General features: G+C 39.8%; 1 protein-coding gene across 2 annotated transcripts in view; it reads left to right on the forward strand.

The window, feature by feature from the left end:
• Positions 1-20,283, forward strand: part of LOC123372908 (contactin-associated protein-like 4) — a 302,483-nt gene that overhangs the window by 47,543 nt on the left and 234,657 nt on the right. The window contains exons 2-3 of one of the 2 annotated variants that reach the window (XM_045021533.1): positions 5,575-5,685; positions 6,106-6,210. In XM_045021533.1, coding sequence (XP_044877468.1) covers positions 5,575-5,685; positions 6,106-6,210 — 216 coding nt within the window. The remainder of the gene's footprint in view (positions 1-5,574; positions 5,686-6,105; positions 6,211-20,283) is intronic. The other variant, XM_045021534.1, reaches the window with a different exon arrangement.

Genomic DNA, 20,283 nt, shown 5'->3' on the forward strand with positions numbered 1-20,283 from the left:
TTCATGCATGTCATATGTATTTCAGTTCTAAAGCTAGCAAATGAAAATGATCTGTATGCAATATCTTTTATTAAATGCAATAAACAAATCAATTCAGACCATCTGACCATTATCAACCCTTGCAAACTGTGTTTTGGCTTTAGTTCAGGAGTTCTTACTAAATTTTGGGTTAAAACGAATAGCAACCCCGGATCCTCAATATTTGCTAGGTTTGATAAGCTATAGAGAACAAGGCAGTGTCAGGTTTCTTTCCTAGAAAAATTCCCCACAGCTGCTATACAATAAATGTATGATTACCCATAAATGTATTTACAGTAATTGGCTCATTTCTCTTCAGTCAATACATTGTACGAGATAAACCATTTTTGTCTTACAATGTTGTATTTTTGAATAATAGCTTATGTATATTCAGCTATCTGTGTGTGTGTCTAATATATATAGGGAGACAGACAGGCTATAAATATAATACAATGCAGAATATATAGGTGTATATACTTAATGAGCATGGTTGGGAATGTCACATATAGAACATTGTGCATGTAGTGCATTGTACAGCTATCAAAGTAAAGATCTTCTAAATAGAATAAAATAGCATTGCTGAATATTCTCAGTGGTTTCTACAGAGGAAGGGTACCTAATGGATAATGTAATCAGCAGACACAGACATTTAAAAGGCAGCTGATACACCTGTCCAAAGCCAATGTGATTTTTCGTCCGCTAAAGCAGTGGTCCCCAAACAGTAGAATGCACCCCTTAGAAGGGTGCGGAGGAGCATCTAATGACGCAGAGGGGCCCGGGTTCCGCTCCTGGCTGGGGGTCAGGTGCAAACACATACCATTACAGGTAAGGGGGGAGTGAGAGGAAATGTTTGGGCACCACTGCACTAAAGGGATATGGTTTCTACAGAGCTGAGGACCAAGTTTCTGAGCCAAATGGGGCTGAGTTTTCTGTAGAAGTAACATGCTGTGAGGAATCAGGGCCTGCATCAGAGCAAGTGTCCAGGTAACCTAACTAGTGCAGTTTCTAAATACGCAGTGGAGTTCTGACACTTGGTAATAGACACCGAGTGGAACAAAGCCACTCAGCATTATCATTTCTGACTCCACCTAAATGACAATAACTAGCATGGGTGGAATGCCCGTTCAGCCTGGATGCTTTAATTAACCTGTGTATCAAGATTGACAACCACCAGACCAAAGGCTTCCATTAAAAAAAATGGTTCTCCGAGCTCCTGCTCGCTCTAGTCTCCACATTACCAGTCCCTTCCTCATTGCTTGAACCCATGCAAGTTGACCAAATCTGTCCCCGCTTCTCCAATATGAAGAAGAATCAATACAGGGCATCTTGCTGATGCCAATACTGCAGGGAACCAGGACATTTTGGCAGGCTATTTTGATGCAAAATCGAAGCTGCAACTGGGTCAGGAAACACCAATTCCCGATCCTGATAGTAGGCTGAGTTGGCGCACTTCCCCCTCCCCCTCAGGCCACTCCAACACTTATCTACTAATATCCAGGTAATGGCAGATCAGCATCCAACACATCTCCAACTCCTTCTCTAGCTCTGGCATTCTGTGATGCCCGACATGAGTATAGAGGCGCTAATGGACTAGAGTGCCTAAGGCATCTGGAGTTCATCTGAGCACACAATACCCCCACCCAGCATAAGGACTCTCTTGAGTTATTGAAGTCCATAGATGGGTCACTCAGGACCAGTCAACCACCAGACAACCCTTCCAGGCCAGCAAGAAGTCCTCCAGCTTGTGCTAATTCATATACCATATTCACAAGTTGTCCTTGGCTCATGCATCTGCTGGTAGTCAGGCACAGTATGCTTTGACTCCTCATCTTGCTGACAATCCTGTTTCCGGAGAGCTGACCTGGAACCCACAATCCTTTGCAGTTTACTTGGTCCTCCAGAGAATTCAGAGATGTGAAGAGAGGATCCAAAGGCAATGTGGCAACCCTCATGACCTCCTCAATGGCTCCAGGAATTCCTGTTTAGATATCAACACTATGCTGATGTGTTAGGATATTGGCTTTTGGCAATCACCTCATCACAGCTATGACTGCCTCTTTCATCTTCAGCAGGGAGCAGAGTTTCCCTTCATCTACATTTTCTCCCTCTCCAAAACTCTAACAACAGGCACACTGGAGCTACCTCATGGGAATTACCCTGCACACACATGCTATAATTTTTTTTAGGGTGGGGGGAAATCTTATTTTTTGTTCAGCAAAAACTATTTGCTGAATTTGACCTGAACTACAGTTTTGGTGAATTTACTATTTGATTAAAAATTTTGCTTAACAAACATACATGACAGTGAAAACAAGTTTTTAGCCCTCATACATGGATGTGTGTATGTGTGTGCATATATCTATCTATATCTATATATAAAAAAGGCTGATTAATCACAGTTAACTCACATGATTAACTCAAAAAAAGTCATCACGATTAAAAAAACCGTGATTAATCGCACTGTTACACAAAAGAATATTAATTGAAATTTATTAAATATTTTGGATGTTTTTCTACATTTTCAAATGTATTGATTTCTATTACAACTCAGAATACAAAATGTACAGTGCTCCCTTTATATTATTTTATTAGAAATATTTGCACTGTAAAAAAATCAACAAAAGAAATCATATTTTTCAATTCACCTCATACAAGTATTGTAGTGCAAGCTCTTTATTATGAAAGTGTAACTTACAAATGTAGATTTTCTTTTTTTGTTTTGTTACATAACTGCACTCAGAAACAAAACAATGTAAAACTTTAGAGCCTACAAGTCCACTCGGTCCTACTACTTGTTCAGCCAATCGCTCAGATAAACAAGTTTGTTTACATTTACGGGATATACTGCTGACTGGTTCTTATTTACATCACCAGAAAGTGAGAACAGGCATGCACATGGCACTTTTGTAGCAAGATATTTATATGTCAGATATGCTAAACATTCATGCTCCTTCATGCTTTGACCACCATTCTAGAGAACATGCTTCCAAGCTGATGATGCTTGTTAAAAAAAAAGTGTTGATTAAATTTGTGACTGAACTCCTTGGGGAAGAATTGTATGTCTCCTGTTCTCTTTTATCCACATTCTGCCATATATTTCATGTTATAGCAGTCTCGGATGATGACTCAGCACATGTTCGTTTTAAGAACACTTTCACAGCAGATTCAACAAAACACAAAGTAGGTACTAATGTGAGATTTCTAAAAATAGCTACAGCATTCGATCTAAGGTTTAAGAATCTGAAATGCCATCCCAAATTTGAGAGGATGAAGGCATGGATCATGCTTTCAAAAGTCTTAAAAGAGCGACACTCTGATGCTTAAACTACAGAACCCAAGCCACCAAAATAGAAAATCAACCTTCTGCTGGTAGCATCTGACTCAGGTGATGAAAATGAACATGCGTCGGTCTGCTCTGTTTTGGATCGTTATTGAGCGTAACCCATTATCAGCATGGATGCATGTCTTCTGGAATGGTGGTTGACGCATGAAGGGACACGTGAATCTTTAGCACATCTGGCACATAAATATCTTGTGACGCCAGCTACAACAGTGCCATGCAAACACCTGTTCTCCCTTTCAGGTATCATTGCAAACAAGAAGTTGGCAGCATTATCTCCTGCAAATGTAAGCAAACTTGTTTGAGCAATTGGCTGAAGTAGGACTGAGTGGACTTGTAGGCTCTAAAGTTTTCCATTGTTTTATTTTTGAATGCTGTTATTTTTTATACATAATTCTACATTTGTAAGTTCAACTTTCATGATAGAGATTGCACTACAGTACTTGTAGTAAGCAAATTGGAAAAATACTATTTCTTTTGTTTTTTATAGTGCAAATACTTGTAATCAAAAAATAAATATAAAGTGAGCACTGTACACTTTGTAGTCTGTGTTGTAATTGAAATCAATATATTTGAAAATGTAGAAAAACATCCAAAATATTTAAATAAATGGTATTCTATTGTTTAAGAGTGCGATTAATTTTTTAATTAGCCCCAGTATATATAGTTATATAATTTTGCATGTCATATTATTGTGGGTGTTTATCCCACACAGAAAAACAATACAAATAAATGACCAAGTCCAATCCTGCTTTCAGAATTCTCATTGAATTCAATGAAAGCTTGGCACAAGTAAGGACTTCAGTATCAAGCAGTCTGTAGCCCCATGTTTGCTGTAACTAGATGTTTCTATGTGGCACATTGCATTTTCTCAGTATTTATTTGTAGTGTTACTCATTTTGGCTGCAGACATGCAGTATGCTAAGTGTGTCTAGTGAAGATTATGGGATTTGAGTGAATTCATCTCCTGGCAGATATGGTCAGCACCTCTTAGGAGAATATCTTAAAAATTATTCTTTGTTTAAATTTAGAAGATAATGAAAAAAACAAACTCAAGACTGTACATTTGGTAAAAAAAGAACCACTACTAATTGGCAATACAAACAATTATTCCTTAGATATAGATAATTATTTCTTTAGTCCTTCATACATAGTATTTTTTTAAGAGGGAGAGAGATCTTAGACTCATCTGTCTTCCTCTAATTTTAATGCTACACATCTCTTGATAGGAGTAGGAATTATTAGTGATCCTCCTTTTCTTGTTTGCATCTAGAAGATGCTCATGATCCCAGTAAGGGTTTCAGATATACAAGCCACGTCTCAAAGAGTGATAGTCTACATAATTTCTCCTCTTTTTCTAAGCAACAAATACCAACATAGCATAGTCAGGAAAAGACTTGCTTGCACTTCTTGTGTGTGTTTTAAGTCAGTCTTCCTTCAGCTAAAACTAGAACAGGTATCGATTCTCAATTTATATTTTGCAATATAAATGGAGAATGAACACATGTCCAGTATAGTAATTGAACTGGAGAGGGATTTAACATCCAAAATATTGATTAGAATCTGCTTACTTATGCACCATTGATTGTGAACTGCAGTTAATCCCCTTATCTGAAACACTGTGGTTTCTTTCTGTATGAAGTTGAGACTCGCATGCTAATAATTGTCTAACAGTGATTTCATGTTGCTTCTACATCAAACACACACACACTTTGCAAACTCAAGGTACCATCCTTTCTGGCATCCATCTTAATGTAGCACTTTGTTTTGTTTTGTTTTTGACATAGTAATTGGATGTAATGTGATTTTATTCAACACCTAGAAATATAAAGCGGGTTCTCAGGTCAAAGCTTCATGCTGCTCAAGCTAAAGCAGGATTGGCAGGTGTCAATACCTATCCCTGTAAATAGTATCTAGTGAGCTGTGAGCCATTTATCAAGTCTGTCTTTGAAATTAGGTGAGAACTTGGGGAATCTAAGGAGTCAGAGAATACAGCAAATTACACCACGGCAATCTGATGAAATATTTGTGAGATAAAAAGTGCCAGCTCAGTACTAATCTGGTACATATAATAGACCCTGAGACAAACATTCTGGAATGTGCTTCCTCAAAAAAAAGGCCAATTCAGATATTTTTTCCAGTGTTGGTTCTTGGTGATAATTTTCAGTAAGCGGTGTTCAGTGCATTAACCTGAACATGATGTTTTTCTCTGACAGATAATTGTGATGATCAGCTGGTGTCTGCCTTGCCTCAGTCTTCATTCAGCAGTTCATCAGAGCTCTCTAGCAGTCATAGTCCTGGCTTTGCAAGGCTTAATCGAAGAGATGGTGAGTCTATTTTCTATTGATTTCTGCTTAAATTTCCTCATTTTTTCCAAAGCATTTTATTATATAGAAAAAAGTAAATGAGGGTCAGTGTGTATTTTCAACTTTATCTTGCACAGAATGTTGAAATGATAAAGGGTGGGCATATTTAAAAAAAATTATTTAAAGTTTTAGGAAACATAGGATTTTTATCACTGGGAGTTAGACCATTGTGTCATATTCAAGTTTCGAGGAGAGCTGTGGACATAGCTGCATACATACTACCAGAGGAGTTGTGATAATTTCATTTAATACTAATAGTAGATGAGGCTGAATTGATTCAGAGAATCTATTTGGATAAGCATCGAAATGTTTTTGGATACTCGAATTCATAACATTGGACTGGAAATCTCTCAAGAAAAGGCTTTTTCATTCGTTTTCTAGTATCTCTGTTTCTACCATTAACTTCAGTGGTGCCAGGATTACATTCCATAAGAACATTTCCAACACATCTGTTTTCATTCCTGGAAGATAAAAGGAAGTGCAAAGGTATATATACCAATATGGGGGCAAATGGATAACCATTGGTAATGTATGTTACCTGGTTGGGAATATGGGTAATTGCAAGAGGTCATTAAAAAACCGATAATATTGTCATGAACAGATTTATGAAAATTTATTTTGTTTTGTGGAAATTCCAAATTTTGATGAAAATTCAAAATTTTAATTTCTTTGACCATTTAATAATGGCACCATGTGCATTCACCTAACTTACACTGGAAGCTAATGACAAAAACTGCAACTACTGATATTTCGGGCCTTTTTTTTTTTTTTTTTAGTGAAGGACAACAGGCAGTTGCACTTTAGATGAGCATGCAATGGTGCATCTACATTTGCGTGCAAAACACTAGGAATTATGCAAGCAAATGTAGGTTTGGAAATATGTACTGAACTTTGGTCTCTTGTAATGACAGCGTGTCCTTTATATCTACCCAATTTCCATTCCTGATTCTTATATATGTTTTCCATATCAGGTTAATTTCTGGAATTAAAGTATACAAATGGACTTCACGGTACATCTTATTGTTTAATTAAAATGCAGTTAAAATTAGAACTTTTTTAAGAAAAAACTTTGCTGAATTATTGCTGGAAGTTTTGTTTAATTTAGGTTGTAACAGAGGACTCTGAAAATATTTTCTTTAACTGCTATGTAATTAACTACAGTATAATGTTAAGTGATCTATTGTGTCATGAAAAGGGAATTGTCTGATAGAAGAGAAATTTTTGTAATTACCGTAAACATATTTTCTGTTGCTAACAACAAAAATCTATTAAAATACTTTGTGTGAAGGACAACTATTCTGAAGCTTTCTGACAGTATCTGTGACATGATATGAATTCTTTGTCTAGAAAGAAAAATGAGTTAGACATTCATTCAAGGACATATCACTGTTGACATTGTGTACTAATTGTATATTAGTAATGACTAATTACACTCAAAAGCCAAATTAAAAAATAAACATAAGTATTTAGGGCATTGAAGAGGGAAAAACTTTGAAATACCAAGAAATTGCTGTAATCAGCCTCATTAGACATGTATCCAGGAACTCAGTCATTCTTGTCAATAATGCACTCAAGGCGATTTTTCTTTTTTCCTCTGTGCCAAGGTGGTTCTTGATCTTACCATCAAAGTGCTACTGATGAGGGAGAACAAAAGCCTTCAGAAAAGATTTTAAGCAGCAATAAAGTGGAATGATGGAAAGTGGAGTTATTGGTAAACAAAAGCCCATTGGCAGAAGTAGCTAAAAATATTTCTTTTTATAATTACTTTGTGGGGCCCAAACTCTTAGTGAAGCTAAAAATATAAGTGGACAACAGAATTGTTTATTGTTTCTGAACAAGATTGCCTCAAGCTTAGGACTAGACTGTGACCTGGACTATACTCATATGCAAGTCTAAGGATGAAGTAAAAGCCCATGTTACAACCCTCTGTGATCTACCTGAACCTTGGGACCAGGTGCATAACTCCCTGGAGCGGATGGGCAAGCAATGGGCAGAGTAGCTGAGCCAGTTTGGGGCAGGAGGTAGGAATTTTCTGCTGGTCTGTGCCTGTAGTAAATTACTACCCCTGGCAGCAAGGAATAAGCAGTGAAGAAACTGTGGCCCAGCCGTGTGCCTCTCTGAGTCTTCCAGTGCTATACTTTGGGTGGTATCTAAAATCACAATCTAGCCCTTAGTAATACATCATTATTTCAGACACTGAAAAAAACTCTGGTTATAAGAGGTACTCAAATGCATTCAACTCATCCTATCTATTGAGAATTTGCATATATTGATAAGTATGTAAGATAAGAAGTAATAATACTTGATACTTCCAGAGAGCTTTCTATCCTTGGATCCCCATGGTCATTGGAACTCCCGTTGCACTCTGAAACTATTTATAGTGAAGTAGAATGAAAGTCCCAAATTGCTTCATTACAACAATGTGTAAATTGTGAATTTGATTAGTGTGAACCTCCACTTAGAATAAAGTTGTTAAAATAAAATGACTTCATTATAAGAGGGATCGACTGTATTCTGAAGTGTTCCTAAGGATGCTTACCTTAGGACCTTCTTTGCATTTCTTTGTGAGAAAATGGCAGGATTGTCTCAGTAAGGTGCACTCCCAAAAATGTTAATTCATTTAGCTATATCTCTTAAACTATGAAATCTATTAGCATCATAGTAGAATGCATTATTACTTTTTAAATTGCCTTTGCCTTCCTATTCCCTAATGTGCTCAGGCATTAGTAATGATCATAGCTTTACCTCTGGCATCTTTCTATTACACATACATCCAAAGCAGTGGGTTGTCTAATTAGAAGATTGCTAGCTCTCTGCCTACTCGTTCTTTACCTCTGAGGGTCACAGTACCCAGCAGGATACAGATCTGAATGTCTTATTCATCCATCATGCTCAGACATTTTGTTTATGTAGTAGTTCATGACCAGACAACGTGGTTAGCCACCTTTTCATGCCATGATCCAACTCTCCCTGGAGATAGCAGGGAAAAAAATCTGAAAATGCCCTCTAGCCTTGTATAAATTAGCTTTAATTTATGTTTCCTTTTCGAGTGCTGTAGGGATTCAGTATCAAGGCTGGGCTACTAGTGAATATTTTTTTTCCCACTAACAGGTTCACAATTTATAGACCAGGATTTGACTTTTTTTTTTTTAAACTTCTGTGTGTACTTTTCAATGAACATTTCTGTAATATTGTGTAGGTGAACATATGAGGAAGATAATTTAATCAGGAAATATAAGTTTATATTCAGGAATGTGCGTGTGTGCAGACAAATTAGTATATTCACACAGGAAATGTTTGCCAAGCCAACCAGTACAGACTGGCCTTTTGGAGTTAGGAGTGAAGGGGCTGGGAATCAGAGGGACTAGGAGAATGAGAAAGCCATTGATTTTTAAAAGGCAGCAACTCTGAATGGACAACATTCAGGGAAGATTAGATGGGATAGAAGAATGGAAGCTGAAGCACCTGAAAAATCTAACTAGGGACATTTTGTACATGTTCCAGCCTGAGAACATGCAGGAAGTGTTTGTAGTTTGGCAGGGATCAATGCTTGGGGACAATCATCTGTGATACAGCAGGGCCAGGGAGCAGTGGGAGAGTGGTCATATGGAGTGCCGGGAAGTGGGCTCAACCAGAGGTTCTGGAGGAGCTGGAAGAGGGGCTGCAATCTGGCGCATTGCAGATAGATATGCGCCAGGGAATCCCTCACACCACAAAAAGAACAGACAGTAGGAAGAGGGGTGAACTGTGCCAGGTACACGCCCATGCTCACTGCTCCATGAAGGAGCCACCAGCTAATGTCCCCGGCGGGCCATAGGATGGAATAAAAACTGGCCCACCAGGGACGCTCACCCTCTGTGGCTGGTTGAAGGTCCCGCCACTTGGTATCAGAGCAGGACACGAGGGTGGGGAAATGAAGAGTGTGGAGCAGGAGCATGTAAAGATGGTCCCATGGTGTGGTTTGGAAGCAAACAGTCTGCAAAGCGTGCATCTGGGTTGGGGTACAAAGGGGTGGGAGCCGAGAGGGTTCATGGGGCAGGGGCTTGACAACGAGATCTGGAAGCCCTGGGGTAAGGTGCAGGCAGAGGATACTTTCTCACAGGACCCGCTTGAGGAAAGACTGAGAAGTGGGCAATAAGGCTGTCTCCACCTCCCAAAGTATTCTCCAGGTGATGCCAAGGGCAGAGAGCTCTATGCACCAGCCAAGTGCATAGGGATCCACCCAGTCCCCCCAGTCGTAGTCCAGGAGGTCTCTGATCCTGAGCTGAGAGAATGGTAGAGGGGAGATATACAAGACCTAGGTTAATTAAGGTGTGGTTCCCTGTAGACTAGGTTAAATTCTACAGATTAATTGGAGTACCTGTTGTCAATTAAGGCTCTGTCAGGAACCTAATAAAAAAAAACCCTGCTTCAGGCAGAGAGTGTGTGCGAGGAAGGAGAGAGGACTGGAGTTTGGAGGTGTGTTGCTGAGAATTGAAAGACCAGAGAAGCAGAGGAAAGGAGATCCTGACCCATCAGGGAAGGGAGACTCCCTCCCCCAGCATCAAGGACCGAGTGTAATCCTACCCAAGGGGGAAGAGGGTAAGAAACCTGCAGGGCTTGAGAGGGGCTGGGGCTCACAATGAGGAGCAAACCCAGACCTCTTCCCTGCTTCCCTCCTCTACCACTTTCCTGAGCCACTAGCTGGACCCACGGCACCCCAGAGGCAAGAGGTGGCGTCCTAGTCCCCCACACCAAGAAAAGCGCGGGACCCGCCATACCAACATAGGCCATTTTGCCACATATCATATGGAATTGTCTCTACACAGCACAGGAACAGATATTCACAGGGATGCTGTTGCTAAATGGGTGCCTGCCAATGTGAACTAAAAAAGGCTGCTGACTGGGAGTAGGGCCATCACCCCTCTTGCTACCATCAGGAAGAACTGTGGGGCCAGCAAGCAGTAGCACAAGAAAGGGTCCACAGTAATGCTCTCAGCAGCCAGGGCTGGCTCCAGCTTTTTTGCCGCCCCAAGCGGCGAAGGAAAAAAAAAGAAAAAAGATAAAGCTGTGATCGGCGGTACTTCAGCAGCAGCTGTACCGCGCTGCTTCATTCTTCAGCAGCAATTCGGCAGCTGGTCCTTCTCTCTGAGAGGGACCGAGGGACACGCCGCCGAATTGCCACATGGATGTGCCGCCCCTTTTCATTGGCCGCCCCAAGCACCTGCTTCCTGCACTGGTGCCTGGAGACGGCCCTGACAGCAGCAGCTGGAAGGTGCTAGTGTAGGGGTTTATCTATGTAGCTGCTTCTCTTGTCACTGGAGTATCTGAATATCTATTTGAGGTCCTTGTTTCAGCAACATGTATTCAGCAGATGCAGTAAGCCAAAGGTGTGGATCTCTGCTGGGCACACATTGCACAAGAGAAAGAAGGCGCTTGTAGAACATGATCAGCTCCTACAGAGGGAGAGAAGATGCAGCAGCAGCAAATCAAAAGGAACTACAAGAGACTAATGCCAGACTCTAGGCAGCTAGAGGAAAATTGGTAGCAACTGACAGAGAAGCAAAAGAGCCCAACTGCAACCAGCAAGCTTGGTATCAAACTCATATCTACACTTATTTGACTAATGCCATGGAGAATGGGGCTGCTCTCCATGATGCTCTTCTTGTTTTGTATATGCTACAATCTACATGATGCTTTTGATAAGCAGGTTACCTTGATGATGGTTGGGCCAAAGAGTCAGATACTGCTATTTCCCTTGTTTCTCATTGGATTTTCCTTCTGGTCATGTGCTATTGAAGTGGGTATTGTTACCTTTCCTGATGGTAGTAGACACCAACTGGAACGAGGCCACCCAGCATTATAATTTGTGGCTCATCCTAAAAAACAATATTACTGGCATGGATGTAATGCCTGCCAGCATGGGTGCCTTAGTCAACCTATGCATCAAGATCAATGATCACCTGACAAAACGCTGCCAAGAAAAAAGATGGTTCTCCTGGTTCCGCCAGCCCTGCCAACTCTAGACTATGGCATCAAATTACACAGATTGCACAGTGATGTTTGAATATCAAAACTTGCAATGAAAAGTTTACAAACAACTCATAGGCCAAAATATAGTAGTAAAGCCCATTCGCCAAACAATTAAAAAGTGCAAACAAAAATGTAAAAACAAATGTTATCAATTTTCAGACAATAAGCAGTTAGAAGATAGGTCCAAATCCAGCAAATTGTTTGCAATAAATAGTAACAAAAGAAAAGACAAAAGACAAATAAATACACTGGTTTTATAAACAAATAGGTTGACAGTCCTCAGAAGATAATTAAAATGGGCTTACTTTTTCAATTTTATTAGCATGCAAATAAAATTCATCAAGACTAATATCTCACACTGATACAAGCTGTAAGAAAATGAAGGTAGAATGAAAATGATGCAATCTGATGGAAATAAATTAACAGCAAATCTAAGTTGATCCAGCTAACAGCAAAGCTTGTACCTCTGTGACTTACCTGACTTGAATAGGTGAAATAAAAACAAAAAGGTGATATAATTCTTTAATATTTGGATTGGGTTGAATAAATGAATGCTACAATGACTAATACATAATAGAAGCACAGGATGATGCATATTAATACATTGAGAGTGAAACATTCCTGTCCCCCTTACCCCCCCCCCCCTAAATTACTGGACTGATTAGTTCTTCAAAATAGAATAATCACCAATGATTTTTCAAAAGACTAACCTCCAACAGGCTTTAGTTTCATAATATAGCTTCAGTGTCTATATGCCAAATATTTTAAATATGCTCAGGATGACATGGAAGCAAGTACTAGAGGCCTGATATGTAATTTTGACTCCATTAAAGTCAATGGGAGTTTTGCAAATGTGTAAATAATGGGAAAAAATCATTCACAAATGTGAACTGAAACTTAATATCATGTCCTCTTATTTGCACCCTTTTTTATATGCTCTTCATAATCATTTCTGGAAACAAAGTTTGTTCCTACAACTATTCCTGAAACATAATTTTCAACTCCATAGCCAAAATCCATTGAGTAACTTAAAATGTGTTTCAGTTGGAACAGATTAGTTTAGAATTTTATTTGTGAGGTTAGTACAGGAGGATAAATGACAGTGCATAGAAGAAGAGGAGAGTCAGGGTTATACAGAGAGCTAGTTTATTACCTGCTTGTACCAATTTCTTAGCAGTTGTAAAGGGCAAGACTCTTCCAACCTGCAAATTCTGTGAAAGGCAGATGACGAGTTTAAGGTGGGCACTTCGGCTCACTGTAGGAATGGAGTGGAGGAGGTTCCTTATGAACAGGGACCAGGGAGTTTGCCTCACAGGTAGCAGCATCTGCCTGTACAGCAGCTGGTAGAACTCCATTCATCCACAATTCTACATCTTTCAAATGGGGCTTCTTACCTTTGAAATCCTTTGGGGCTGTTTCTCCACCTACAACTTGACTTCACAGAATGAGAAGAGGAGAGCTGGGAGCAGAGCATGAGGGGTCTGTAGGAGGGTTGCTGTCAGTAAAGGTAGATTACTCAAATGTTGATAAAAATGAACATGAAAGGATCATGAATAAGATCAAATCAAAATAAATGTTCAAATATGAATGAAAGTTGTTTATGCTATTGCTTGAGCTGTACTCTAACGTAGTACAATGAAATCCCGCTGCCTTTACCTGTACATATTGTTATTTACCCTTTTTCAGACATTTTAAAACTAAGAATATACTTTTTTCCCCTCAATAAAGGCTATGTCACTGTGCAATACCTTAATTAGTTATCAGAAATCTTCAGGAGGTTCTGATAAGAGTCCGATTACAAGAGGGAGTTTTCTGTCATTAAAGAGTTCAGGGAGAAGCCTCTTTTATTTGTACATATTATCTGAGGGTAGCGTATTTACTCATTTTGAGGGGGAAAGAGCTTGCAATTCATGAACCATTATGGGCCTGCAAGCTGTGTCCTCTCACCTGGGCTCAGAAAAGAATTTTGTTATTGACATTTGAAAAGATTTTACCTATCTCATGTGGTGGCGTGTTGTTAAACTGGGTAAAAGTTTACAGCAGTAACTGTGGATAAATATTTATATTTTAATAAGAAGAAATCTAGGAACATTCTCAAATGATAAACTTTGGTTAAAGAGAGTAACTACTGAAAGTGTGATTTATTTGAGGCCAACCAAACCCCTTAAAATACACCATTTTAACACAAATTCTACAATCAAACCCCAAACCAAAACAATAAAATCCTGAACCCCGTAATTGACAGCCTGGAAACAAACAGTTAAGGGATTTTAACAGACCATTGACATCAATGGGAGTTAAGCATTATGCAGTTTTGAAAATCTCACTTAAGGATACATATGTCCATAAGAACAGCACTGCAGCTGTATTGGTACAGCTGCGCCACTGCAGCTCATCTGTTGGCATAAAAAACCTCACCTCCATGTGTGGCATAAGTTATGTCAGGAGGAGAAGCTCCTCTGCTGACATAGCACTGTGCATGTGAACCCTTCTGTCAGTGTAACTTATGTCATTCAGGGGAGTGGTATATTCACATTCCTGAGCAACATAATTCTGCTGACATAGGCTGTAGTGTTGACATAGCCTTAGTGACTATCTGCATCTTTAGGCACCTAAATATCCTTGTAAATCTGGCCCTAAATCACTGCTCAAAAATGGGATTTAAGAGATTAAGTAATTTAGGTATTTTTGAAAATTTTACTCTCAGTAAAAGTAGTAGGCTCGCTGTGTCCCAGTCAACTACCATCTGACTTCAACTAAATGTAAATTGAATGTTTACATCCTCTTGAAATGGACTCTGTCCTTCCTGGTGCTATATGACAGATTAGAAATAAAACTCTCTACAATTCCCTTGTGTACCAGGCACAGTTATTAATTTATAAAGTGTACATATAATTACACAGAATTAAATTTTATAAATTGCTGCATATACATCACACTTCATTAGAGTTCTTAAATTACTTTCCAGGGGAAAAACTCCTAGTTTAAACCTAGTTCAGGTCGAACGATAATGAGTTGAGGGGTTTTGAAGTGAGACTTCCAGCTAGTGAAAGCCACATCACTCAGCAGTTTGGGACACATTTAATTGGTCTCTAGACAACATAAAGAACAAAAGTCTCTGTCCAGCACTCAAATGTCGTTTTTGATAGAGAGAGAAAAAAGCCCCGAAATCATTAATTTATGTTTAGAACAAACAGTTCTCTGTTAAGAATCCAGTTTCAGATTTAGACTCTTTGCAAGGTGTTATGGATGGGGTGAGGGAGGAAGAGAGCAATTAGTATTAGATTATGAAGAATACTGAAGAAGGAAACAGAAAAGTGAAGCAAAAGAAGATGAAAGGGATAGAAAAGGAAGCATAAGGGGATGTAGTATGATTTTTTTAAAATATTTTATACGAAGTATTTATTGTAACATATAACTGTATTATAGAATTTATAATTGCATGCTGTGACACTTTAAGACAGAAGCCCCCAGGCCCATTTCCTTTCAGAACTGCTGTGAACAATGGGATTTGCAGTAAAGCCATCCTTGTTTAAGAACACTAGTACTTCAGAGTTGGCTGAGAAGGTTGTTTAATTGACAGCCAGACAGTAGAGAAAGTAGAGGATGATTGGTGGTGTTATACAGAGCAACAGAAGAGAGTACACTTAAGGCCTTGTATACCTCAGTGGTTTACAACCAGGAGTATGCACACCCCTGGGGTTATGCAGAGCTCTTCCCGTGGGTACATCAACTCATCTAGACATTTCCCTAGTTTTACAACAGGCTACATAAAAAACACTAATGAAGTGAGTACAAACTAAAATTTTATACATACAATGACTTGATTATATTGCTCTATATACTATACACTGAAATGTAAGTACAATATTTATATTCCAATTGATTTATTCCATAATTATATGGTAAAATGATAAAGCAAGCGATTTTTCAGCAATAGTGTGCTGTGACACTTTATTTTTATGTCTGATTTTGTAAGCAGGTTGATTTTAAGTGAGGTGAAACTTGTGGATACGCAAGACAAATCAGAAAGGTACAGTAGTCTGGAAAGGTTGAGAGCCACTGGTATACATTGTAGATTAGCCCCATTTACAGCTATTGGTGACTAGCCACTGGTGCAGCTACAGTAGTATAAACTTCTAGTGTGGAAAACAAAGCTGCTGTTTGTGCGAATTAGAACTCACTTTTGGTTGGAACCAGGATAAACTGCCCCAATGTGAATTGCAGTTCTTAGTAGTTTACCTTGTCTACAACAGAGGCTTGCACTGGTGCAGCTACTCTCGTGGCTAGTCCTGATGGCTGAAATTAAGGCAAATGTTCAGTGTAGACAAGGTCTAAATAGAACTAGTAATATCAAAAGTATTGGGAGGTTCAAAGGCTGAACAAGTGGAATGTCAGTTAAGATTTTTCATAGACAAAAAGTCAGATTCACATATTGGTGCGTGGTGAGGTCTTGAAGAGAAGTAGAACTAATCTGAGTGGCATCAGTAGCATTTTTCAGCAAAACACTTACACTTGCATAACTTTAAGCACACCATAGTCCCATTGACTAGATTGGGATCTATATCAGGTGTTCAAGCGTATATGCGCGCGCAGACACAATTGGAGTCCCAAGTGTTGCCTATTACAACAACAGAAAGTGACAAAATTGGAATTAGTGGTTAGGGTACAATCCAGAGCCTGTTGAGGTCATAGAATCATAGAATCTCAGGGTTGGAAGGGACCTCAGGAGGTCATCTAGTCCAACCCCCTGCTCAAAGCAGGATCAAACCCAACTAAATCATCCCAGCCAGGGCTTTGTCAAGCCTAACCTTAAAAACCTCAAAGGAAGGAGATTCCACCACCTCCCTAGGTAACCCATTCCAGTGCTTCACCACCCTACTAGTGAAAACATTTTTCCTAATTTCCAACCTAAACCTACCCCTCTGCAACTTGAGACCATTACTCCTTGTTCTGTCATCTTCTACCACTGAGAACAGTCTAGATCCATCCTCTTTGGAACCCCCTTTCAGGTAGTTGAAAGCAGCTATCAAATCCCCCCTCATTCTTCTCTTCTGCAGGCTAAACAATCCCAGTTCCCTCAGCATCTCATCATAAATCATGTGCTCCAGCCCCCTAATCATTTTTGTTGCCCTCCGCTGGACTCTCTCCAATTTATCCACATCCTTCTTATAGTGTGGGGCCCAAAACTGGACACAGTACTGCAAATGAGGCCTCACCAGTGCTGAATAGAGGGGAATGATCACGTCCCTCGATCTGCTGGAAATGCTCCTACTTATACAACCCAAAATGCCATTAGCCTTCTTGGCAACAAGGGCACACTGTTGACTCATATTCAGCTTTTCGTCCACCGTAACACCTAGGTCCTTTTCTGCAGAACTGCTGCCCAGCCATTCGGTCCCTAGTCTGTAGCAGTGCATGGGATTCTTCCATCCTAAGTGCAGGACTCTGCACTTGTCCTTGTTGAACCTCATCATATTTCTTTTGGCCCAATCCTCTAATTTGTCTAGGTCCCTCTGTATCCTATCCCAACCCTCCAGCGTATCAACCACTCCTCCCAGTTTAGTGTCATCTGCAAACTTGCTAAGGGTGCAGTCCACACCATCCTCCAGATCGTTAATGAAGATATTGAACAAAACCGGCCCCAGCACCGACCCTTGGGGCACTCCACTTGATACCGGCTGCCAACTAGACATGGAACCATTGATCACTACCCGTTGAGCCCGACCATCTAGCCAGTTTTCTATCCACCTTACCGTCCATTCATCCAGCCCATACTTCTTTAACTTGCTGGCAAGAATACTGTGGGAGACTGTATCAAAAGCTTTGCTAAAGTCCAGAAATAGCACATCCACTGCTTTCCCCTCATCCACAGAGCCGGTTATCTCATCATAGAAGGCAATTAGGTTAGTCAGGCATGACTTGCCCTTGGTGAATCCATGCTGACTGTTCCTGATCACTTTCCCCTCCTTTAAGTGGTTCAGAATTGATTCCTTGAGGACCTGTTCCATGATTTTTCAATGAAAGGATTCCCATTTATTTCAATTGGCTTTGGTTTGGAGCCTTAAAGAACAACTCTCTTGTGATAGTTGATTTTTAAGGGCTACAAATTATATTGAAAACTGGAAAAAAAAATATATATAGTGAAATAAGACTGTTGTAAACTTTGTTATTAGCGTGAATCTCATTAATTTCAGTAATGCTAGGGAGATCCACTGCAAATGTCTAAATTTTGCAAATGAACATTTAAGCAAATCAATACAATAATACAAGAAAAGTACATTACCAAATATACAAAAAGGTATGTTCAATTATTTTCATAGTTATAATTCAGTCTTATTTATTTATTTAATTATGTTTAAACATTCTTTGGTATATTCTTTAAAACTAGGAAGTCTTAGTAATAGACCAGCTCACAACAGCCTTTGATATTAAATCTTTGCTGAGATGTGGGGAGCAGGTTGCCAGATGCCTTCTTTTCAACTGGAAAGTCTGGTTGAAGAGGGAACTTGGAAATGTCCGGTCAGATGTACTGACTGGACACTAAAAGTCCAGTTACCAGGGGTGAGGGGGCACCCACTTTGAGAAGCACAGTTTGTAGGGCTGCAGCAAAGGACAGAGTGCAGGGACCCATAGTGAGGAGGGTAAGGGGCTCTCAGTGGGCAAGGAACGTGCCCAGGGAGGGAAGGAACATGAGCTGCCCCACCAGTCAGCATGTCTCCCAGCCATGCTCTCAGGCACCTGTGGGCTGGGGATGGCTGAAGCAGGTGGGGAAGGGGGCTGCCATGCAGGTAATGCAGAGGGAGGTGGGGGGTACTGTGCAGGAGGGCTGTGTCCTAGCTTGCCAGCAGGTCTGCCTGGCTGCTTCCATGCAGCTGCAGTGCTCTTCTGAGAAGGGCAACTAAAATGATTAGGGGTTTGGAATGGGTCCCATATGAGGAGAAATTAAAGAGGCTAGGACTTTTCAGCTTGGAAAAGAAGAGACTAAGAGGGGATATGATAGAGGTATATAAAATCATGAGTGATGTGGAGAAAGTAGATAAGGAAAAGTTATTTACTTATTCCCATAATACAAAAACTAGGGGTCAGCAAATGAAATTAATAGGCAGCAGGTTTAAAACAAATAAAAGGAAGTTTTTCTTCACACAGCGCACAGTCAACTTGTGGAACTCCTTACCTGAGGAGGTTTTGAAGGCTAGGACTGTAACAGCATTTAAAAGAGAACTGGATAAATTCATTAATGGCTATTAGCCAGGATGGGTAAGGAATGGTGTCCCTAGACTCTGTTTGTCAGATGGTGGAGATGGATGGCAGGAGAGAGATCACTTGATCATTACCTGTTAGGTACACTCCTTCTTGGGCACCTGGCATTGGCCACTGTCAATAGACAGGATACTGGGCTAGATGGACCTTTGGTCTGACCCAGGTCATTCTTATGTTGACCTGCACTCCAAGGTGCCTGCTGTCTCAAAAGTGAGCAGTGCTGGATGGAGAAGGGAAATACTAAATTGGCATTTTGCTGCACATCCTTGGGCAGCCTCTCTCTTGTGGAGCTCTGATACTGCACTCACAACGATGTAATGTGTCGCTCTTCTGCTGGATACTCAAGTGACAGTGGCAGAACAAGCACCATGCATCTTTCTATGGGGTGACTTGTTTTGGGCACAGCTGGCATGTCCCCTTTGTGTTACTCTCTCTAAAACTATGCTGAGGCAGCTTTACTATTACTATTTAAATATTTACGTATCTGTGGTTGTTTTAAGATCACTGGTGTCAGGCTGGTGCATACTCTGCTGCAACAGAATATAGTCTAAGGGAGATTGTAAAGACACTGCGAGTGCCTTAGTTTCAATATAAATTTCCTTTAAAAGGCCAGAAAACGAAATTGATACTCCTTAGCGACAGGAACCGCTTCAGTGGAGAAGTGTTTTTGAATAAAACAAACCCAAAAACCACGTCTGGAAATCAGAAGGCTGAGAGTGAAGAAAATATTGGAGAAATTTATCACTTACAAGTAGGAAATGGTTATTTGTGTTTTACCACAAACTATTTTTCATCGGATATTCAGTGAAGCACTCACATACCTTCTTGAAATGTCAGTACAATATTTTACATTCAAAAGCAATATGATAGCTCTAAGGTGTGCATTGGTTAATGAGCCATTAAGAGTTCAAATACACATTTTGGCTTCATTACTCATAATGCTCTGTGGTAATATATGTCCTGTTGTTTTTGTTTAATTCTTCGTTAAAATATTATCTTAAGGCATCAGTGTCTTCTCACAAATGATCATCTCTCCTTGTTAGTTGCAGAATAGTTCTTTGGGTTTGGCTAATAAATATAGGAAACTCATCTTTGATCTTAGTTTGATATTTAATTAACTCTCTAGAGTCCTACTAAGAAAATTTAACAAACAGGAGATTTGGTCTCTATATAATAATAAAAAAAACAAGAAAAAAGGTAAGACTTTGTTCTGTAACCATATGGGTCTTTCCTCCCTTGAAATGTGAGATTCCATCAAAAAATTCATAAAGCGATATAGCTTAA

Source organism: Mauremys mutica, chromosome 6 (genome assembly GCF_020497125.1).
Source record: "Mauremys mutica isolate MM-2020 ecotype Southern chromosome 6, ASM2049712v1, whole genome shotgun sequence".
NCBI lineage: Eukaryota > Metazoa > Chordata > Testudines > Geoemydidae > Mauremys > Mauremys mutica.